Source organism: Plasmodium gallinaceum (genome assembly GCF_900005855.1).
Source record: "Plasmodium gallinaceum strain 8A genome assembly, contig: PGAL8A_v1_63, whole genome shotgun sequence".
NCBI lineage: Eukaryota > Apicomplexa > Aconoidasida > Haemosporida > Plasmodiidae > Plasmodium > Plasmodium gallinaceum.
The window spans coordinates 499434-524630 of NW_021628222.1; the positions used below are offsets into that span (position 1 = coordinate 499434).

A 25197-nucleotide genomic window follows, 5' to 3' on the forward strand; every position below is an offset into this window, starting at 1 on the left:
TTAACGATGGGATAATTAATTTTAATTATTTTACAGAAAAAAAAAAAATTTCAAAAATAGTTTAATTATACATAAAAATAATAAAGATACTTTTAAATATGATGGGAGTAAACATATATTACATAATTATGAAGAGAAAAAAAAATTAAGAAAAAGATAAAAAAAAAAAAAAAGAAAAGAAAAAAACAGGAAAAGAGAATAACATTTAAATTTATTTCACATATATGCACAAATTTCTTTAAAGTTTTTGTTTTGTTGTTTTGTTTATCTTTCTTATTTTTAATTGTTTTAAGTTTTCCTCATTTTTTTTTTTTTCATATTTATTATAGATTTTTCATATTTTATGTTTTTTAATAAAAAAATATTTTAACATACACATTATATTTAATAAAGGAGAATATACTACTGCGTAGATGTTAGAAAAATTTTTTGCAAAAATAATCATTTTTTTTTTTTTTTTTCAGTAAATATGAATTCAGATTATTAAATAAAATTCTAAAATTTAACTGTAATGACAAAATGTTAAACGTTTCTAACTATATTTATATTAAAAAAACAATTAATAACATATTTACATTCTTTTGTAACTTTATTTGCTTGGTGGATCATGGTCATATCTGAAATGTAAGTATTACCGAGTTCATCTTTCACCAAATCAATGGAATATTTTTGTAAATTGGATTTTTCGTTAAGAAAATTAATTAAGTCTACTGTATTTTTAATGTAATTTTTATTTTCATTACTATCTGTTACAGATAAATTTTTAGCTATAAAATTGTCTTCAGTAGCATTGTGCAAATGAAGTGAAGATTTTTCAGTTTTTGAAAAACAAGAAATTTTTATATTTTGTTTATCATTGATAGAATAAGTGTTGTCTTTTCCTTCTGAATTTTGTTCACATATTAATTTTTCTTTTTCGTCAATTTTTTTTATTCTATTTATGCAATAAGTAATTGCATATTCATCTTCTAAGGGTATATTATTATACCAAAAAATTGCAGATCCTTGAATTGGTTTAATAGATAAATTATAGTAAGGAAAAACTGTTTCTCCATCCTTATTAACATCATTTAAATAAATTAAAAGTGTTGCTCTTCTAAATGAGCCATCATGATGCAAATTAAAATAATTGTTTTCTTCATATTTAACTATTGCTAATGGTTCAAGATAACATAATGGTATTTTAACTAGATTACATATTGTATTTTCTAGTTCTATTATACTTTCGTCTTTTGTATATACGATCGAGCTGTCACATTCTATTTGATTTTCTTCTATTATTGAACGACTTCTTATAGTATATAAAAAAACAGTTGAACTTGTTCTATTTAATGAATTGGTTATTTTGTAATTTTCTTGTTTATCTGTTATATATCCAATTGATGTTTTGCTTTTTTTATATTTATTATTGCACAGTGATAATATTTTTTCTATTGTTCTCTTATCAACTACATTATAAATTATGCACATATTTTGAGGATTCAACTTAATTTTAAAAAATGTCTTTGTATTATCATCATTCGCTTTATTTTCGTCTATCTCATTATTTTCCATTTCGTTACTTAAGTACAAAAGATATGAAGAGTATTTTTTATAAAAATCAATGTTTTTTCCATTTATTACTTTTTTCACAATTGTTTGTATATCATCACTATATTTTATTTCATTATCATATAATGTAATACCGAATTCATCTTTTTCTTCTTGTATTTCATTACTTTGTAATATTTCACCTTTTTTTATGTATCTAAATTCTTCTTTATCATTTATTTCAATTTTTGTAGTTTTTTTGTTTTGATCACTGTAGTTATAATTATCATTTGAATTTTTGACAATTTTTTTTAATTCCATTTTTTTTCCAATTTTAATACAATTTTTCTTTTTTTTTTCGTTTCTTTTGGAGAATTTGTTTTGGGTTGCATATATTATTTTATTTAACTTACAACAAAAAAAAAAACTGTTTATTATTTTAATTTTTCCAGTTAAAATAAAATTTATATATGCTCTTTTTTTAGGTTGTATCTATTTTCTTTTTCTTTTTATAAATTACATTAAGAATATCTTTTTTATATATTCCTTTTTTTAGGTTATACCTATAAATCTCTTTTTTTTTATATATATAAATTATTTATTTTTTTATTAAATTTCATAGTTAATAACTTATTTTAAAGTATACTAAAAAAATTAGATATATCATCTGTTAGTTTAACAAAGTTACCATATATTTTTTTTTTTATTCTTTCGTTTTTTGTGCATACGCAATCATAAGCATGCATTAAAAAATCATTACTTACATTTTCTTTTGCGTTTTTCTCTGCATTGGAAAGTGCTCTTTTCTTAGCTAAGTTTTCATTCAATGTTACACGTTTACTACTCATAAGTTTTTTTATTTTTTCTTCTCTTTCTAATTTTTCATTGAATATATTTTTTTTTTCTTGTTTGTTTTTACTTTCTTTTTTTTCTCCATGTAAAATTTTGTTTATTACTCTTTCATGTAAAATTTCTTTTATCATTTCTTCGTTTAGTATTTCTTTTAATGTTTCCCCACTTAATATTTCTTTTATAATTTCTTTTAAATTTTCTCTTTTTACTTCTTTATTTATATTTTCATTTTTTTCTTCTTTAAAATTTTCTTCTTTTGAATTATTTATCTGTGTATCTTTTTTTTTTGTTTCTTCCATATTTTTTCTATTTAAATTTTCAAGTTTAATTATTTTTTTTTTCACCTCACATAAATTTTCTTTTAAATCTACTAATGTATGCAATTCTTTTTTTAATTTTTCCTTTGGTTTTTCTTTTTTTATACACTCCAAATTTGTTAGGTATAAATTTTTTTTTTCATTAATTTCCTTTTTTAAATTATTTGTTAATTTTTTTTTTAATTCTTCACATAAATTTTTTCCTATGACTTCTTTATTTGGGGATTCTTTTTCAGAAATCATAAAATTTTCTAAGTATTGTGTAATAATAGTTTCTTTTCCTATTTCTTCAATTAATTCTATATTTTTAATATCAGTGTAATTTTCTTTCTTTAAATCTTCTACTTTCATAAATTCTTTTTTTATTCTTCCTTTTAACTTATCTTTTTTTATTTCTTTTAAGTTATTTCTTTTCAAATCTTCTATCATCATAATTTCATTCTTTGTTCTTTCATTTAACTCATTTTTTTCCATTTCTTTTAAGTTATCTCTTTTAAAATCTTCTATCATCTTAATTTCTTTTTCTTTTTCTTCTTCTAATTCTTTTATTTCTTTTAAGTTATTTCTTTTCAAATCTTCTATCATCATAATTTCATTCTTTATTCTTTCCTTTAACTCATCTTTTTTCATTTCTTTTANATTTTTTTTAAGTCATCTCTATTCAAATCTTCTATCATCATAATTTCGTTCTTTGTTCTTTCCTTTAATTCATCTTTTTTCATTTCTTTTAAGTTATCTCTATTCAAATCTTCTATCATCATAATTTCGTTCTTTGTTCTTTCCTTTAATTCATCTTTTTTCATTTCTATTAAGTTATCTATTTTAAAATCTTCTATCATCATAATTTCTTTTTCCTTTTCTTCTATTAATTCTTTTATTATATTTTGTTTGTAAGTTTTTCTTTTTATGTCTTCTATCATCATAATTTCATTCTTTGTTCTTTCATTTAACTCATCTTTTTCCATTTCTTTTAAGTTATCTCTTTTAAAATCTTCTATCATCTTAATTTCTTTTTCTTTTTCTTCTTCTAATTCTTTTATTTCTTTTAAGTTATTTCTTTTCAAATCTTCTATCATCATAATTTCATTCTTTATTCTTTCCTTTAACTCATCTTTTTTCATTTCTTTTAAGTCATCTCTATTCAAATCTTCTATCATCATAATTTCGTTCTTTGTTCTTTCCTTTAATTCATCTTTTTTCATTTCTTTTAAGTTATCTCTATTCAAATCTTCTATCATCATAATTTCGTTCTTTGTTCTTTCCTTTAATTCATCTTTTTTCATTTCTATTAAGTTATCTATTTTAAAATCTTCTATCATCATAATTTCTTTTTCCTTTTCTTCTATTAATTCTTTTATTATATTTTGTTTGTAAGTTTTTCTTTTTATGTCTTCTATCATCATAATTTCATTCTTTGTTATTTCTTTTAACTCATCCTTTTTCATTTCTTTTAGGTTATTTCTTTTCACATCTTCTATCATCATAATTTCTTTTTCTTTTTCTTCTATTAAATCTTTCATTTTATTTTGTTTGTAAGTTTTTCTTTTTATGTTTTTTATCATCATAATTTCATTCTTTGTTCTTTCCTTTAACTCATCTTTTTTCATTTTTTTTAAGTTATCTCTTTTCAAATCTTCTATCATCATAATTTCTTTTNTCTATCATCATAACTTCTTTTTCTTTTTCTTCTTCTAATTCTTTTATTTCTTTTAAGTTATTTCTTTTTAAATCTTCTATCATCATAATTTCATTCTTTGTTCTTTCATTTAACTCATCTTTTTCTATTTCTTTTAAGTTATCTCTTTTCAAGTCTTCTATCATCATAACTTCTTTTTCTTTTTCTTCTTCTAATTCTTTTATTTCTTTTAAGTTATTTCTTTTCAAATCTTCTATCATCATAATTTCATTCTTTGTTCTTTCCTTTAACTCATCTTTTTTCATTTCTTTTAAGTTATCTATTTTAAAATCTTCTATCATCTTAATTTCATTCTTTATTATTTCGTTTAACTCACCTTTTTTCATTTTTTTTAAGCTATCTCTATTCAAATCTTCTATCATCATAATTTCTTTTTCTTTTTCTTTTATTAAATTTTTCATTTTATTTTGTTTGTAAGTTTTTCTTTTTATGTCTTTTATCATCATAATTTCTTTCTTTGTTATTTCTTTTAACTCATCCTTTTTCATTTCTTTTAGGTTATTTCTTTTCACATCTTCTATCATCATAATTTCATTCTTTATTCTTTCCTTTAACTCATCTTTTTTCATTTCTTTTAGGTTATTTCTTTTCAAATCTTCTATCATCATAATTTCTTTTTCTTTTTCTTCTTCTAATTCTTTTATTTTATTTTGTTTGTAAGTTTTTCTTTTTATGTATTTTATCATCATAATTTCTTTCTTTGTTATTTCTTTTAACTCATCCTTTTTCATTTCTTTTAGATTATTTCTTTTCACATCTTCTATCATCATAATTTCATTCTTTATTCTTTCCTTTAACTCATCCTTTTTCATTTCTATTAAGTTATCTATTTTAAAATCTTCTATCATCATAATTTCTTTTTCCTTTTCTTCTATTAATTCTTTTATTATATTTTGTTTGTAAGTTTTTCTTTTTATGTCTTCTATCATCATAATTTCATTCTTTGTTATTTCTTTTAACTCATCCTTTTTCATTTTTTTTAAGTTATATATTTTCAAATCTTCTATCATCATAACTTCTTTTTCTTTTTCTTCTTCTTCTTCTTCTAATTCTTTTATTTCTTTTAAGTTATTACTTTTCAAATCTTCTATCATCATAATTTCGTTATTTGTTCTTTCCTTTAACTCATCCTTTTTTATTTTTTTTAAGCTATCTCTATTCAAATCTTCTATCATCATAATTTCATTCTTTGTTCTTTCCTTTAACTGATCTTTTTTCATTTCTACTAAGTTATCTATTTTAAAATCTTCTATCATCATAATTTCTTTCTTTGCTCTTTCATTTAACTCATCATTTTTCATTTCTTTGAAGTTATCTATTTTAAAATCTTCTATCATCATAATTTCATTCTTTATTCTTTCCTTTAACTGATCTTTTTTCATTTTTTTTAAGTCATCTCTATTCAAATCTTCTATCATCATAATTTCGTTCTTTGTTCTTTCCTTTAATTCATCTTTTTTCATTTCTATTAAATTATCTATTTTAAAATCTTCTATCATCTTAATTTCTTTTTCTTTTTCTTCTTCTAATTCTTTTATTTCTTTTAAGTTATTTCTTTTCAAATCTTCTATCATCACAATATCTTTCTTTGTTCTATTTTTTAACTCATCTTTTTTTATTTCTTTTAAGTTACCTATTTCCAAATCTTCTATCGTCATTATTTGTTTTTTTATTTCTTTTTTCATTTCATTAATTAATTCTTCATTTTTTATTTTTTTGTAATTTTCTTTCTTTAAGTCTTTTATCGTAATGACTCCCTTTTCTTTTTCTTCTTTTAACTTATGTATTTTATGTTTTCCTTCTTTTATTCTTAAACTTTTAGTAATAAAAACTTTTTCTGGTTTTTTTTTTAATTTTTCTTTTTTTATATCTTTTGATTTTTTCCTCTTAATGTTTGCTTTCGTGAAAATTTTTTTTTTTATAATCTCGTTTAATCCTTTATTTTTTATTCTTCCGTAATATTCTACATTTATATATTCTATCGCCTTAATTTTTTCTTTTAATTTTTTGCTAAATTCTACTATTTTTATTTCTTTTAGATTTTTTTTTAAATCTTCAGTCAACATCATTTCTCTTTTCACGTTTTTAACTTTTATTTTTAAGTCTTTTAGCATAAAACCATCATTTCTTAGTTCTTTAAAATTCTCATTTTTTACCATCATTTCTCTATTATTTTCATTTGAATTTTTTTTGAAAAATTTTTTTTTTGTTATTTCTTTCTTTATTTTTTTTTTTAAATTTTCTTCTAAATACTCTTTAAAGCTTTCTTTTTTTAAATATGTTATCGTAGTTTTTTCATTTTTCATTTCATTCAAGTTTTGTTTTGTTAAACCTTTTATTGTAAACATATCATTTCCAATTAGATATATAGTATTTTCCTTGTTTATTTTTTTAATGTTTTCTTTTAAGTCTTCTATCATAAAAGTTTCCTTTTTAACATCTTTTAAATATTCTTCTACTCTATTTTTATTAATTATTAATTCTTTTTTCATTTCTTTGAAGTGCTCTTTTATTGAGAGTTCTCTTATTATGATTCCTTTTTTGATTTCATTAAGGTTTTCTTTCTTAATTACTTTTAAGTGGTTATTTTTTAGATCTTCTATCATAAAAATTTCTTCTTTAACATCTTTTAAATTTTTTACTTTTGAATATTTTTTCATTGTTTTTTCTTTTTTCATTTCTTTGAAATGCTCTTTTATTAAGTATTCTATTACTATAATTTCTTTTTTAATTTCATTAAAGTCTTCTTTCTTTGTTACTTCTAGGTCTTCCTTTTTTAGATCTTCTATCATAAAAATTTGTTTTTTTCTTTCATAGTTTAATAATTCTTTTTTCAAGTATAGTTTTTTTGAATCTTCTATTATCCTTATTTCATTAATCTTTCCTTTATTTAATGATTCATTTTTTAAGTTTTTCATATTTTTCATTTTAGAATTTTTTATCATTAAAATTTCTTTCTTAAACTTTTTTAAATTTACCCTTTTTAAGCTTTCTATCATTGTTGTTTTTTCTGTGAATTCTTTAAATTTTTTATTTATAAAATATATTATTAGAATACTTTCTTTTTTCATTTCATCACTTAAGTTTTTCTTGAAACAATTTTTCAGATTTTCTTTTAAATTTTTTAATATAATTATTTCTTGTTTTTCTTTTTTCAAAGTTTTATTTATTAGACTTTCCATTATCATTATTTTTTTTTTATATTCTAAATTTTCACTTTTTAAATATTTTACCATTAGTATATTCTTTTTTATTTCCATGTATGAACTTCTTTTTTTTAAAATGTTTACTAATATTAATTCCTTTTTCATTTCTTTTGAAGTATCTTTTTTTAGATACTTTTTAATTATTTTTTCATTTCTCATTGCATTTAAAATACATTTTTTTTCTTTCTTAAAATTTTCTTTTTTGAAATAATTTATAATTAGTATTATCTCTTTTATTACATTGCTTAATTTTTTTTTTTTCATTTTATTTAACTCTTTTATTATTAAACATTTTATAACTATTATCATTCTTTTTATGCTAACACATCCTTTTTTCAAATATTCAATTATTATTATTATTTTTTGAAAATTTTTCATAATTTTTTCTTTTTTTACAATTTTTGCTATCACAATTTTCTTTTTTAAATCTTTATTCTTTAATTCTTTTTTAATCTCTTTCGATTTTTCTTTTTTTACATTTTTTATTATAATTATTTCTATTTCTAAATATGTAGACAAAATAAATTTTTTGCCTCTACCTAATACAATAAATTCTTCTTTTAAATATCTAGTAATCATTATACACCTTTTTTTTTCTTTCCATATATCTTTTTTTAAATCTTTTATGATCATTAATTCTTTTTTTATTACTTTTAAGTTTCCTATTGTTAAATAACTAAATTTTACCATTTTTTTTTCCGTTATCTCACCTAACCTTTCTTGTTTTAAATTCCCTAAATTTTCTATTACGAAATATCTTTTCATCGTTGTTTCATTTTTTTCTATTTTTCTTAAATTTCCTACACTTAATTTCTCATACAAATATTCTCTTATTATATTTGCATTTAGAATTTCTTTTGATATAAAGATGAAACTTTTTTTTAAAAATTCCTTATGAATATCTTTATTCATTTCATTTGAATATACTTCACATATTCCTCTATTTACATTTTCTCTTACTATATAATGGATCAAATATTTTTTAATAGTGTCTTTACTTATAATATTTTTTTTTATTTTTACTATTTTATTTAAATTATGTATTTTATTTTTTTCTCTAAATTTTAAGCAAATAGGATATTTTTTTCCACATTGAGATGTGAATATAGCATGTTTTTTTATTTTTGAAATTGTCTTAATGGTTTTTGAATATTTTTTATTATTAGTTATTTCTTGGGCATTTGAATATGATTCTTTTATCAAAGATTCAGAAATGCCACTTTCATTCTTCATTTTAAGGTTTTTCTTATGGTTTTTTTCTGAATTCATTATATTATTTGTCAGGGTTATTTTTCCATCAATTTTACTTCTTATTATTTCACTTTGTAATTTCAATATTTTTAGCTTTATCTTATTCTTTATATTTCGAAGAATTCTTTTTTTTCTTAATTTATCGATGTTTTTTTTTAGTTTAAATTCAGTTTGTTCTCTTTTTATTCTTTTATTTTCAAAAATTTTTATTTCTTTTTTAATTGTTTCCTTCATTTCTTCAAAATTATTTATAATATTTTTTTGTTCAAATAAAATTTTCGAGTTTATCTCATTCATTGTATTTTTAGTGCAATTTAGCATTTTTGTTCCTAATATGTCTGATCCGCTAATTAATATGCTATTATTTTTTATATCGTAGAAGTAAATGGTACTTTTAGAAAAACTTGAATTATAATAACTATTTTTATTTTGTTTACTTGAGAAATAAATTGTAGAAGCTATTGAATCTTTTGATTCATTAATACTATCCTTATCTATTTTAGTAGAGTAATAATTATCTATTCTCTTTACATTTTGACTTTTATTATTTATATATTTATTAATTAATATTCCAGAGCTAGTAAATTTTTTCAAATAAGTTCTATCTTTTTTATTGTTTTTTAAAATTAAATTTAAAGAATTATTTGAAATAGGTATTTTTTTTTCTTCTATTTCATAAAATTTTGATTGATCTTCTTTGTTAGCTTTTTCCTTGATATTTCCAATATTTGGAGTATGAATTTTATTTGTAAAATTTTCATTACTGTTAGTTTTTACCTTTTTGTTTTCTACTTTTTTTACTTGCAAATTTTTATATTTTTTAATGTCCTTTTGAAAATAAGAATTTTCTGTAGCTTTCGTTTTATCTTTACTTTTATTATTACTATCTTTTACCAGAAATTTCTGAATTTCAGTTTTACTGCTATCTTTTTTAACTAATTCACGTAATGAATTTTCTTGATTTTTTTTCTTTTTATATTCATTGTTATTTTTTTTTTTCGATAATATTTTGTTTGTATATTGGAATTTTTTATTTGAATTATGTATCGATGATTCAAATTGATTCATAAATGTTTTTTTAAAGGAACTAAAATTTTTATTATTATTAACACATTTCTTATCTTTATACAATATATCTTTGAGTTTATTTTCTACCTCATATTCCTTTAAATATATTTTTATTTTTCCAAATGGTTTGTCCTTATTTTCACTTTTACTAGATTTTATCAAACATTTTTCAATGTTAGTTCTGTTATCACTTTTATTGGTTAATTTATGCGTCAAACTTTCTTGACTTTTAATTTTTTTTAATTTTTGTACATTACTTTTATTTATTTGCAATTTATTTATATTAATTAAATTTTTACTATTATTGTTTATAGGAGATGATATAAATCCTGGACATCCTCTGTTTATGTTACTATTCGTTTCATTTTTTCTATTTTTGTTATGATTATTATCCTTTTTAAATATGCTAACTTTATTAATTTCATTCTTTTTTTCGTATTTTTTTATTGTTATTTTTTCATCTGTTTTTATTTTTTTACTTCTTATATAGCTTTTTTCATTACTTTTAATTCTCACTGAGTTTTCACTTTTAGCAGACATATACAAAAAATTCTTAATTTTAGCTTTATTATTACCCTTGTTTATTAATTCATATAGTAAACTTTCTTGATTTCTACCCTTTTTGTTTTGTTGCGTGTTTTTTTCAATAATATGTATTTTATTTATATTTGATATTTCATTACTATAATTATTTATTGGAAGTAATCTAAAGCTTGAATGTTCTCCCTTAATCCTATTTATAATTTTATTTTTTCTTTCCTTATAAATATTATTGATCTTTTTGATTGTATTACCTTTTTTAATTTCATTTTTTATTTTTTTTGTTTTTAATAACTTCTTTTTATCTATTTTTACTTTGCTACTTTTAAAATATTTATCTTTCTTATTCTTATTTTCTTCTATTCTTGTATTTTTATCTGAAAACTCTAAAAATTTTTTAATTTTATTTCTATTATCATCTTTATTGATTAATTCATAAAGTAAATGCTCTTGACATTTACTTTTTTTGAAGTTTTGCGGATTATTTTCATTTAATTGTGCATTATTTATATTGATTAATTCGTTACTAGAATTATATACTGTTGATTGTATAAATCTTGAACATTTTCTGTTTGTACTATTAATATTTTCATTTTTTTTAATTTTACAAAAATTATTATCCCCTTCAAATATATCATTTTTTTTAATTTTATTTTCTTTTATACAGTTTCTCAATATTTTTTTTTCATCTTGCTTAATTTTATTAATTCTTAAATATTTGTCTTGTTTATCTATAATTTTTTTTGTTTCTTCACTTTTATTAGATATATTTAAGAAATTTTTAATTTTAGTTCTATTATTATCCTTATTTATTAATTCATATAGTAAACTTTCTTGATTTCTAATTTTTTTAAATTTTTGCGTGTTCTCTTTATTTACTTGTGTTTTATTTAAATTAATTAATTCATTACTATATTTATTTATATGTGATGATATAAATTTTGTGTTTTTTCTCTTAACATTAATATCGTTATTTTCATTTTTTCTGTTTTTATCATAATTACTGTCTACCTTTGATAGATTGCCTTTATTAATTTCATTTTTTTTTTCACTGTTTTTTAGTAATTCCTTTTTATTTGTTTTTACTTTGCTATTTTTTAAATATTTATCTTTCTTATTGTTAATTTCTTCTGTGCTTGTACTTTTATCTGAAAACTCTAAATATTTTTTAATTTTATTTCTATTATCATCTTTATTGATTAATTCATAAAGTAAATGCTCTTGACATTCACTTTTCTTGAAGTTTTCTATATTTTTTTTATTTAATTGTGCATTATTTATATTGATTAATTCGTTACTAGAATTATATACTGTTGATGGTATAAATTTTGAACATTTTCTGTTTGTACTATTAATTTTTTCATTTTTTTTATTTTTACAAAAATTATTATCCCCTTCAAATGTATCATTTTTTTTAATTTCATTTTCTTTTATACAGTTTCTCAGTATTTTTTTTTCATCTTGCTTAATTTTATTAATTCTTAAATATTTGTCATGTTTATCTATAATTTTTTTTGTTTCTTCACTTTTATTAGATATATTTAAGAAATTTTTAATTTTAGTTCTATTATTATCCTTATTTATTAATTCATATAGTAAACTTTCTTGATTTCTAATTTTTTTAAATTTTTGCGTGTTCTTTTTATTTACTTGTGTTTTATTTAAACTAATTAATTCATTACTAGATTTATTTATAGGTGATATAAATTTTGTGTTTTTTCTCTTAACATTAATATCGTTATTTTCATTTTTTCTGTTTTTATCAGAATTACTATTCACCTCTAATAGATCACCTTTGTTAACTTCATTTTTTTTTTCATACTTTTTTAATAATATCTTTTCATCTTTTTTAATTTTATTACTTTTTAAATATTTGTTTTGTTTATTTTTAATTTTTTTTGTTTCTTCACTTTTATTAGATATATTTAAGAAATTTTGAATTTTAGTTCTATTATTACCTTTATTAATTAATTCATATAACAAGCATTCTTGACTTTCAATTTGTTTGTATTCTTGCACGTTTTTTTCATTTATTTTTATTTCATATATATTAATAAGTTTTTTATTTGACTCAGTTAAAGATGATGAAGATAAACATTCATATTTTCTCTTTAAACTGTTGTTTTTTTGATTTTTCACATAAAAATCTTTTTTAATAATTATATTTTTGTTAATATTATTTTTATTCATTTTTTCGCATTTATTTAATATATATTTTGACTGGTTATTAATTTCTGTTTTTGAAAAAATAATATTATTTTCTTTACGAATTGTTTTATTGGGATATGTTTTTCTAGATATATTCAACAATTCCGAAACGTTTTTACTTTTTAGTAGACATTTTTTACTTTCAGCAAAATTAGTAATTAATAGATTAAATTTTTTTTTTGACATGCTATTATTTTTTTTGTCTTCGCAAATTTTACTATTCATTTTTGTGTTAAAACAATATGACGATTTAATTTCTTTGGATTTATATATATTTAACTTTGTATTAATATCATAAATTTTGTTCATTTTAATGGAATTCATTTTTTTTAAATTTTCGTTTTTTGTTGTTACATTTACTTCTTTTGACTTAATTGATCGATTCATATTACCTACTACTTTTTCTGAATTTAGACTTTTTTCTTTGTTGTCTTTATTGGTATAAAATATATTTTTTTTTTCTTTTATTATTTTCTCTTGATCTGATTGATTAAATATATTAATAACACATGATTTTTTAGTATTATTATTCACACTACTTTGGTTTACTCCTGTTATATGATTATTTAAAATGTATTTTCTTAAATTGTAACTATTGACATTCTGAAAGTAATAACATTTATTCCCATATTTTTTTACATGAACTCTTTTAATATTAGAAACTGGTTCATCATTAAATATCTTATTATAATTACAAATAACTGATTTTCTTGATAGAGGAATATTTATACCCTTATTTGATTTAAATAAAAAACTAGATTGTTCCCTTAAGTTATTAATGTCTTGTAATGATACTTTACATTTATCTTCATTATTTATTTTTTTTTCAATAAGAAAATTTGATTTGGCTTGTAGATTAATATTTTTTTTTACTTTTATACATTTACTATTGTCAACTTCACTTTGGTGTATTATGTTTCTATTTTTTGTCATTTTTGGAGTATTAATTGCTATAACACTTTTACTATTAAAATTTTCTTCTTGAATTGAAGGTGAATTACTTTTTTCTCCATTCGAATTTAAATTGCATTTAATATATTTATGATGTATTGAATATTCTTTTGTGTTAATTTTTTTTTTAGCAATATTTAGACATTTTTTTTCCTGATGATAATCACCATTTTTATCTGTTGGTGTTCTATAAATACTTGTAATGTTATTTATTTGTGATTTAATTTGTTGTCTATTATTAAATTTGTACATAAATGAACTTTTAAGGATAGAGAAGGAAGAAAAATTATTATGTTTTTCATTATATATTGCTTTTAATGGTGGTGCATTATTTAAAGCATTTTCGATATCCACTGTATTATTACTTAAAATATGTCTATATTTTAATGTGTTACTATTTATGTTACTTTTACTTTTTATTTTGCTGTCATTAAATTTGTTTTTATTATATAGAATTTTATTTGTCAATATATTATTAATGTTATAAATATTTTTATTCATTATAAATATATTTTCACATTTAACACTTTTATTACTGTATTTTTCTCTATTTAATGTATTTTCATTACATTCAGTGGTTATCTTTTCTTTTTTCAGGTTAAAATTAATTTTTGTATAATTAATATTTTGTTGTGGTATTAGATATTTTAATGTTTTGTGATTTTCTTTATAATTCTTATTCATTTTTGTAATATTTTTTCTATTCATTGTGTTTCTAATACACGTTATATTTTTATTTTCTTTTTTTAATTTGCTTAGACTATTATAATTAGCATCTTTAATATTTTTAAATCCCTTTAAATCTTTTAATATATTTTCCTTTCTATATTTTTTTGACTTTTCATTTTCTTTTTTAAAAAGAGAGTTTATATGACTTAGATTAAAATCTTTTTTAATATGTGAGATATTTCTTTTATTATTGTTCTTATTATCTGGTTCATAAATGAGATTATTTTCTCCTTTCTTATTTCCTATATCTTTTTTAATTTCTTTTTTATTTTTAAATTTTATTTTAGGAATTTTCATGTTATTTTCTTCTAAATATTTATCAAAAATATTGAATGTATTATTAATTGGATTATTTTTATTTTTGCATGCTGTATTATTATAGTCTATTATATATGTATTAGTTTCACAATTACTATCTACAAAACCTTTTTCCTCTTCTGATGAATTGCTTAATGTATTTGTTTTACTGTGAGGAATATTTTCAAAATTTTCTATAGTTAAATCTTTATTACTATCTTCACTTTTTTTAAAATTATTCATTGGCGTGTTTGAATGAAGATTATTGCTTTGTATTCTATCTTTCTTACACATCTTATCATTAATATTTTCTATAGATTCATTGCATTTAGTATGAGAATATTCGTTTATTTTTTGCTTATTATCTATATTATTATTATTGTTTATCTTACATAAATATGATAAATTATGTAGTTTATTTAAATTTCTTTTGCAATTATTTTTTGGAATGTTAGTAATATTTACCATTTCTATATCATTGTATATGTTTGTATCATTTTCTTTGTAACTGAAAATTTTTGAGTTAATTTTTTTATATTTGTGATATTTATTACATTCTTCTCTAAAAATATTGTGAGGAAATATTTTTAGGTTTAAATGTTCGTACTTATTATGTTCATCATAATTAATAGAGTTAAAGTATCTAATTTTGTCACTGTTACATGCATTTATGAAAGTTGTACTTTCGCTTATGTTTTTACCATTTAAATTTTCGTTAACATGATACTTATTCACATTATTACATGCAGAACTATTATTTATTCTCCTATTTACATATGACTTTTTATTCTTATTAACGTATATTTTTTCTTCGAACTTACTAAGATTTAACTTAATGAATTTAAAATTTTTATCAATATAATGAGTTGTAACAATATCATTATTAGATGACATAATATTATTATTAGAAAAATTTATTTCATTATTTTGTGTTCTATAATTAGAACATACTATTTCACTGATTATATTTTTATCTAAACCATAATCATTCTTATTACTGTTTTTATCACAGTTAATTAATTTGATTTCATTTTGAATTTCATCCTTATTTTTTGAATAAATACATTTTTTATTAGTATAATAACATATTAAATTATTTTTTAAATTAGTTTCATATGGATATTTTGAATTAAAGTTTATATTCTTATTGTTCTTCACAGTATTATTATTGATGATTTTATGACTGAAATTAAATTGTTTGTAGTTAACACTTTCAAAATTTTTATCTTTTGATTTATCATAATTATTTATGCACAAGTTTTTGTAACTCTCTTTAGGGTTTTTGTAAAAATTTAATGGAATAGAGGAAGAATATAATTTTTCTTTTTTTATTTTTGAATTTATTCTATTTTTTAAGATGGTATTACATTTATATAATTTTTTCGTAATATTTTTTATAATGTCATGTTTTTTAACTTTGTTATTTTTCTTTTTTTTATCTACTTTATTATCTTCATGTATGTATTTTACTTTCACATATGTGCTTAGGTTATTTAGTGAAACATTCTTTTTTTTTGCATGTTTAATTTTCATATTTGACCAATTCTTAAGAGCAGATATTTCTTTTTTTTTCTTATTTTATAGAGATGCATCATTTTTCATTTTTATACTAAAAATAGTCTAATTTTTCAAAAAAAAAGAGCACGATAGACATTTTTAATAAAAAATTATAAATGTTAAGGATAAATCTTATTTATAAACATTAAAAAAATTAACAAACAGAATAAAGAAAAAAATAAATAATATGTATACACATGCTAGAAAAATTAATAATAAAATGAAGAAAAACTCAATTAATAATGTATATTTATTAGTAAAGTTGATGATAAATTATATATAAAAAACGTAGAAGATGTATATCCGTAATAATCCATATAAAAAAAAGAGAAGACAAAAAAAATTATTTTCATATAATGATAATCAAGTTAACAAAAAAAAAAAAAAAAAATATATTAGAAAAATACTAATATAACAAAAGGAGCTTTAATTGTTGTAGTAAAATTTTAATTATATATTTTCTTCTTATAATATTAGCAAATAGCAGCTTTAAATAAATAATGTTAGTTTAGCAGAAACATAAAGTACTTCACTAGAAGCCATAAAAAAAAGTTTCGTAATGAGAAGAAAATGAAAAACAAGTTTCTATATAAATTCTTTAAAGAAGAATTTAATATGAAGATAAATATATATTGGTAATGTTTTATGTTTGAGTATATATGTACATAAATAGTTAACAAAGCATTCATACTACTGGTAATGATACATTTTAAATGAAGATACATAACATATAAAATTTGTGATCAAAATATATATAATTAATTCTAATATTTTAAGAAGTTACGTTAATATAAGAAAATATATTAATTAATTCAATTATTATATTTAAAAAATAAATATAGTGTAAAAAAAAATTTAAAAAAATGATAATAAATAAAAAAAATATATATTTTATTGAAATAATTTATAAAAATAATATATTAATTCTATAAGATCACTACAAAAGTAAGTAACCATGATATGAGCATAAATAAAAAATTTTAAGCCTTAGTATAAGAAAACATATTATGTTCTTTAAATAAATGTATTTTAAATTATAAAAAGAAAAATTAAGTATACATATATTTTTTATACTAAGAATTATTAATAAAAACTATTTTTATTAATTAAAAAGAGAACTAATTCAATTCATTTTAAAGGAAAATATTCATTATTATAAAAATTCATTCAATTATAATGTTAACAATGTAAATTTTTAAAAAAAAAAAAACTTTTTATCTTGTGCAATTGAGGTGCTGTTTAGTATATTTATTTCTGGAAATATAATCAAAGAAATACAGCATTTTTAAACTTTTATTCACGAAAATATGCATACACATTTATATATTTATTTATTGTAGTATATATTTTATTTTGAAGAAAAATAAGGAATATGCAATTGTTGTAAAATTAAATATGAAGTTCTTAGATATTTATAATTAATAGTGAGATATATTACATGATATTCTATTTATTTATAAATACATGGAGTGTTTTAAATTTGTATTGTTAGTGAGAGCGAAATTAATGTATTGAATTAAAATCTTTTTATTTATTAATAGAAAAGAAATAGAAATAAAAATGAGAGATTTACATGTGCACATACTTGAAATTATCTCTAAATATTTAGTTAAATTTTTTACTTTTTATTTGAAATAGCATTTTTTAGTGTGAATTACCTTAATTTTTATTTTTTCAAAATGAAAAATGCAATACATAAAATAAAAATAGTGATTGTTAAGTGTCTCTGAGTGGATAAAATAAAAAGTAAAAAAGTTTTAAATTCTCAAAAGGCATTAAATTTTCATATATTCATTAATTATATATCTTCTGAATAATATATAAGCATATACGTATAGTGAAGAAATTATAAATAATTTTTAAGTAATAGAATTAATAAATGACTATATGCTGAAAGAAAAAATAAGAAAGATTTTTACTTTGTATATCTTATTTAGCTTCTATAAAAATACCATAAAATATTAATTCTTATTTTTAGATTTAATATAAATTTCTAAAATTCTTATTTATGATTATAATAAATGAAAAAGATATTTTATTATCTCTAGGAGTATTTAAAAAAAGTCATGATTTATATAATCCTTTTTTAAATACAGAATATTAAAGAGAAAATAGTTTTTTTTTATTTATAATTCAAAATTTTACAAAAGAAAAAATCTAAATGTTATATATTTTATAGAAATAAAAATTTAGAACAAAAATATTATACATTTTTGAAGTAATTTATATTTTATATCTACGTTAATACTATCGTTATATGAAATTCACACTAAGAAAATAAGTGAAACGTGTACACAAAATGATACAACAAACAAATAAATAAAAATAAAAACATAAGAATCCTATTTTGCAAATTCAATTGTTTGTAATATTATTTTTGTTAATCTATGAAATATATTATAAAAATAAAATAGGCTTTTACTGGATTTATAGATTATAATTATTTTCTTTTTTATATATATGAATAATCCATTAACAAATTTTTATTTTTCATTTTTCTTATTTCAAAAGTAATATTATTTATATATTTTTTGTGATTTTGATATATATCATAGAAAAATTATATATATGTAAATGAGTTAAAAAATAGAATAAATAAAAAATAATAGATCTTATAAATCTATACATAAATTATAGAAGTACGCAAAATAAGAGAATAATATGAACTATCAATCTATTTAGAATTTGATCTATTATGATAAAATTTATTATTAAAAAATATATATATATTTTTTTTTTTCTGGATTATCATTTTTTGCTTGAATCTTTTTTTCTTTTGTTTTGGATTATTTTAAATTTTATTTTATGCATTATTTATTCTTTAACTTAAAAATAAAAAAATAATCGTTTTTATTTTTTGGGAAATGAATGATAATTAGTCTTCTAAAGATTAAAAATTATGTAGGAAAAAATTTATAATAATAAAAATATATCGTAATGTCTCATGAAATATCGAAATAAAATATTTCTATTAAAAGCAATGCATTTTTACACCATTTTAATTGTTAAATTTTTGGTGGTTAACAGAATGTATTATTAATATATATATATTCTGAATTTATTACATAATAAAAATTAATTAATGAATTATGTACTCATGATATTTAGAAGGATTCATAACAATCCACATAAAATTATATCCATCTGATTCATTAATTGCCTATTCAATGATTTTGCTAGTATTGAACAAACAAATTAATAAAGAATATGTATAAAAAATTCTATTTATTTCATTTTTATTAAATTAAAATCATAATGAAAAAATTCATCTTCATTAATTAGTATTAAATATTAATTATATCACTTAATTTCTATTGTTAATTTACATAAAATCCCACATACATCACCTTATACCTCACGTTTTTAATCTTTCATAAAAAAAAAATTCTCAATATCATAGTCCTCAAAAAAAAAAATAATTATAATAAAAAAAATCATTATCTTAAAAAAAATTTATAACTTTTTTAGGACTGTGTCATAATAAAAAAAAAACATTTTTTTTTTTATATAATTGTTAGTATACAATAAAAAAAAGATATAACAAAATATATTTACATTTTTTTTAGTGTATTTACCTTTAGTGAGAGTAATTTTTTTTTTTTTTTTTTTTTTGTGTACACATTTATTTGTGCACATTTTCCCGCATTTTAACATGCATAAATAAAAATATCTTTACTCATTTTATTTAAGTATTATTTAAAATAGGTTAATAATAAATGTTTATATACCATAATATGAATGACTTAGTTTTTTATAACTGATAATACTTTTTCTAAATCAATAGAAAAATATGGTTAAAAATAATACTTAAAATAAAATATTTTATCTTATATATAAATGACACACATTTATTTACAAAAAGTGGTTTTATAGTAAATAAAATAATTAGAGATTCTTCTACTTTATCTTAATTAATTTAACTTTCATATACACTATCAAATTAATTTAACAAATTAATAAATCAAATAATACTAGAATCTTGTAAATTAGTTTAGGTGTTAAAAATATTATGAATATTATAAATATTGACTTAATATAATTTTAATTAAAATATTATAAATACCATATAAAATAAGGTTCTTATTTAATGCTATATAATATAATTATATAAGATTATATATTGTTGAATTACTATTTGTGTGCTCATATGATTTTGTACTATATTGAACAGTTTAATTAATAATAAAAATGTAGATTGTTCTCTATGAATTTTATTTATTGCAAAGTTCCTCATTAATAATAATATATATAAATTATATTTTATATTATATAATATGAATTAAATAACTTGTTTCTTTATAAAATTTACAATGCTCACAAATAAAATATATTTATATAATATTAATTTATTAGAAACACACTAAATTTATGGGGATTAATTCGTAATGCTAAATAAAAAATTTTATTTATTTTTATAAAATATATTCTAATGTAAAAATTTAATCTTGCGCTTATTAATTTAACTCCTCATAAAAAAAAAATAACCTACTATTGAAAAAATAAAATTGTAAAAGTTAATGATTTTTTTTTTTTGTTTGTTCTCATTTTTGTGATGCATAACATATAAACATTATGTTTTTTAATGTATTCTATTTATTATAAACAACTATCAAATATCTTGATTGCAAACTAAACACTTATATTTAATCTTATTGAAAAATAATAAAGGTTAATAATACTCTTTACTGAAAATTTTGCTAAAATAAGTAATTTTGTAAAAGATAAAAATATAAAATATAATGTTACATTCTATTTCTTAAATTGTTCAATGAAATACGAAGATCCTTGAGAAGTCAGTAAATTAACTGGAAAAGAAAACAATGAATAGATGATAAATTTACAAAAATTGTAACTGTTATATTTGAGAGTTATTATATGTAAATAAATGCTTATTAATTGTACAAAAATTATATAATTTATAATATTTATAATTATTAAATTAATAAGAATTATAATTTTAATTAAGTAGTATTAAAATAATAAAATTACATATTAAATTATAAGGAGCAATATATGTAATAGTATTGTCATTATAAAATCTTCATAAATTTAAAATTTTTAATTATAATACTAATGATAATATATATAAATATAACATAATAGAAGTAAAATGCAATTTTTTTTTTTTTTTAAATTAATATACATATCTTTAAAGAAATAGTTCAATCTATATAACATCTGTAATTCCTTCTTTAAAACTTATATCAATATTTTTATAAATCATAATTTGTATTTTATTTTACATAAACCAATAAATATAATAGAATTATCTTATAATTTACACAAAATATAAAATTTCCATATAAAAACCATTGATTATATATAATTCATCAAAGAAACTACTATTCTACTTAAATATAAGTTATATTTTATAAAAAATAATCGTTAATTTCAAGAATATAGTAGTATTAACCATGTATTGAAAAAAACAAAGTTCATGTATTGATCAATATACTAATAAATCAGTAAAAAAAATAAAAAATAATAAAATTCTTTAAAAAATAAGATATTCTTTTTTTTTTATATTTATTTTATATATATAACTATATGACATATTTTGAGCTAGATTATTTAAGTTTTTATATTATATACAATGAATGAAAGGTTAACTTTTTATATTATTTTACTTACTCATACATTAAATGATAATAAATTTTTTTATTAATCAACATATTGATAATAAATATAATCAATAACTAATATGCTAGAAAATTAGTTCTCAACTAAACAAAAATATAAATATTATTTTTATATTTTTTGCTATCCAATATTTTTTTGTGATGTCCAGCAATATAAAATTAATTAGTTTATAAATATATTATTTTATTTTGTAATTTGTAAAAAAAAAAAAAATAAATATTAAATTATAACATTTTTATTAACTAAATATTTCATTTATATAAATTTATCATAAAACATTTTAATGAATTATATAAAAGAGTATATTTTCGCATTTTAGATATAATTTAATGTTACTTCTGAATTTATTAAAAATTGTAGAACTTGTAACTAAATGAGCTCATTATAAATACTTTACCTGGTTGAAATAATTAAAACATACAACTACAAATAATATATAGAATTTTTCCTTTTTAATTTATACTCTTATATTATTATTATCTGTGTTTTTAATTTATAATTATTTGAGTACTAATTCACATAACATATTTGAAGCCAATTATTTATATCTCTTTAATTTTTTACATTTATAATGTTTTATGTTATGCAATTAAATAAAAAAAAAAACATAAGATTTTTTTTGTATTTATATAGATAAAAAATTAAAAATGTAAAATGATAAAGAATTGTTAAAAAGCTATGATTTTATTTTCAAAATATAATTTTACTTGTAATTTTTTTAAATAATAGAAAACATGCATATTATATTTTACTACATTCTTCAATTTGATGATTTATAAATTTTCTTATAAATTAGTATGTATTATTAAATGTGTTTATGATGTATGATTTATAATAAAACTTTTTTTTTTAATTTTAATATAAAAATGCGTTAGAAGTATCTTATCTAAAGAAAAAAATTAAAAACAGATTTAATCGAATAATATATGATTTAATTTATCCTACACTAATTCTTGTTTTTTGTTGAATATATTGAGTAATAATTTTTTTAACATTTTAATATCTTAACAATTATTGTGGATTAAAACAAATTGTAGTGGTTTTTTTTTTTTTTATATTTTTAATTAAATTTTACATGTATATTAATTATAAACGTGAGAGAAACTATGCATGACTAAAAGTAGATTTTAAGAAAAATTCAATAAGAAGTATATATAAGAGATAAAATAAAAAAAGAGAATATGATGATTTATTATTATCTTTTCATTATTTGCATTTTTCAGGTATTAGAATAAATATTCTAAAGAATTAATATAATTTTTTTCATTTTATATATTTGGTTTTTTCTATTACTATTTAAGTAGCCTAAAGGATATTATTATTTTTTATGATAGTATAATAAAAATATATTTTTTCATGCTTCATGATATTCATTAATATCTATATATTTTAAACAAAAGGTGACGGACAGCTTTTCACAATTTTAAATATATCGCTTTACTGGATATAACTCTATATTTTTGTTAAAAAATTCTTCATAAAAGAAATAATAAAATTATTTTTCTTTTAATAAAAATATAAAATTAGCATTCATAAGGAAAAAAATAAGATTAATAATAAAAAATTAAATTAAATTTTAAATTTAAGAAAAATTTTCTCTTAATTTTATAATTTAGACAATAATTTTCATATTTTAAGGACTAATGGAAACAAATAAACATATGTATATTTGTAGAACTGCAAAATATTATTAACGTGCTTATAAAACAATATGAAATAATAATATTAGTTTTAGTTTTAGATTCCTAGAAAAAATTAAATAATTTTCTGAGTATAAATTAAATTAATAGTTGTACAATTATGTAAATCTAAAAGAGAAATATATGATTAAATATTCATTTTGTATATTATGTTTTTTTATATATAATTTATTATTTGGTTAAATTTCCATAAAAAATTGTTATCTAATATACTATAATTATTTTTATTAAATGGAAAAATAAAAAAAATAATATTCTGATATAAGTAAAAAAATAAAAATTATATGTTATTATTTTTTTTATAAATATTCAACAATATTCAAAATAAATTACATAGGAGAATTATATTATAAATATTTGAAATTGGAAGAAATATATTTCAGTGGTTTATTATTTATTGAAAATATGACAATTACAAGCAACCTTATATTAGTACAATATTTATTATATTATATCATACTAGATAAGAATATATCTTATATCTTCTCATATATTTTTGTATTATATGAATATAGTGTATTTAATTTATATGGTTTCTTTTTTTTTTATTAGGATTTTTGAAGAACTTTTCATATTTGTTTTAATTAAGCTTAAATTGTTTTCTTGTTTTAAAAATTTAATTTGAATTAAAATTAGTTTGTACTATTATGTTTTAGGAAAAAAAATTTTCATAATTTAAAGAAAGAAACTTATTTGCTATAGATTAAGTAAAAATATGGAATAAAATTATATTTACAATATAATTATTAAGTATACATGTGGCTACATATTTTTGACACTTACCTTTTGTTATATTTATAGTAGAATAATACGGCCAAAAAATTTTTATGCAAAAAACTAAATAATCATTAATTTAATAATGTATTCATTATTAAAAAAAAATATGTTATTCCTACAAATTTGCATGCAAAAAATAAGAAAAAAAAAAATTAAATCCATTTAAATAAAATAAAAAATAAATAATATAATTGAAATAAAAAAAAAATAAAACAATTAAAAATCAATTTAAATATTCAAAAATATATATTAATTTTTTTTATTATACTAAAAATACGAGAGTATATTACATTAATTTTTATATATTTTGTTATCCTATAAATCCTTATTTTATACTTATTAATTCTTTATTTAAGATGAAGGTTTCAATGATATTACATTTATTTAATATTTTAGTTGCTATCAATTTATTAGCACCATGTTTTTGCCTTAATAAAAAAGATAATGTAGAAGATAATAATGATATTATAAGCATTACTGAATCTATAGAGAAAAGTAGAAAAAAAAAAATTATGTATACTTGTGCAGCTTTAGCAACAACATTGGCTGCAGTAACAGGAATAGCATTGGGAATTTATTTTACCAGAGATAAACGTAGATCTGTATGGGAAAATGACGATTTAGGAAATGCTGCTTCTGAAATTATTGATAAAATAGTAGACGAAGGAAGTAAGAATGGACAAATAGCTCTTGAAAATGGACTAGATTTAGAAAAAGTTATTAAAAATAAAGATATTAAAAATGCTTTGAAAACTTACCTTGAAAAAAGTGAAACAAAATTTTCTGGATTTCAAAAAAGAGAACTGTACCATTATGTTCCATTTATTTCACATATAATAAGGCATAAACTGAAAAATAATGATTCATATGATTCATAA

At 18.1% G+C, this 25197-nt stretch overlaps 3 protein-coding genes across 3 annotated transcripts; 1 reads left to right on the forward strand and 2 right to left on the reverse strand.

The window, feature by feature from the left end:
• Positions 1–522: 522 nt before the first annotated feature.
• Positions 523–1851, reverse strand: PGAL8A_00122700 (prolyl 4-hydroxylase subunit alpha, putative; the record flags this gene model as incomplete). The annotated part of the gene is made up of 1 exon (XM_028674741.1): positions 523–1851. The coding sequence occupies one exon, from the start codon at positions 1849–1851 to the stop codon at positions 523–525; it is 1329 nt and encodes a 442-aa protein (XP_028526342.1).
• Positions 1852–2165: 314 nt separating this feature from the next.
• On the reverse strand, positions 2166–16178 carry PGAL8A_00122800 (conserved Plasmodium protein, unknown function; the record flags this gene model as incomplete). Its single annotated transcript, XM_028674742.1, is given in 3 exon segments — positions 2166–3336; positions 3342–4355; positions 4360–16178. Coding segments are annotated over 3 exon segments (14004 nt in total).
• An 8497-nt stretch (positions 16179–24675) lies between these two features.
• ETRAMP (early transcribed membrane protein) lies at positions 24676–25197 on the forward strand (the record flags this gene model as incomplete). Its single annotated transcript, XM_028674743.1, has 1 exon — positions 24676–25197. The coding sequence occupies one exon, from the start codon at positions 24676–24678 to the stop codon at positions 25195–25197; it is 522 nt and encodes a 173-aa protein (XP_028526344.1).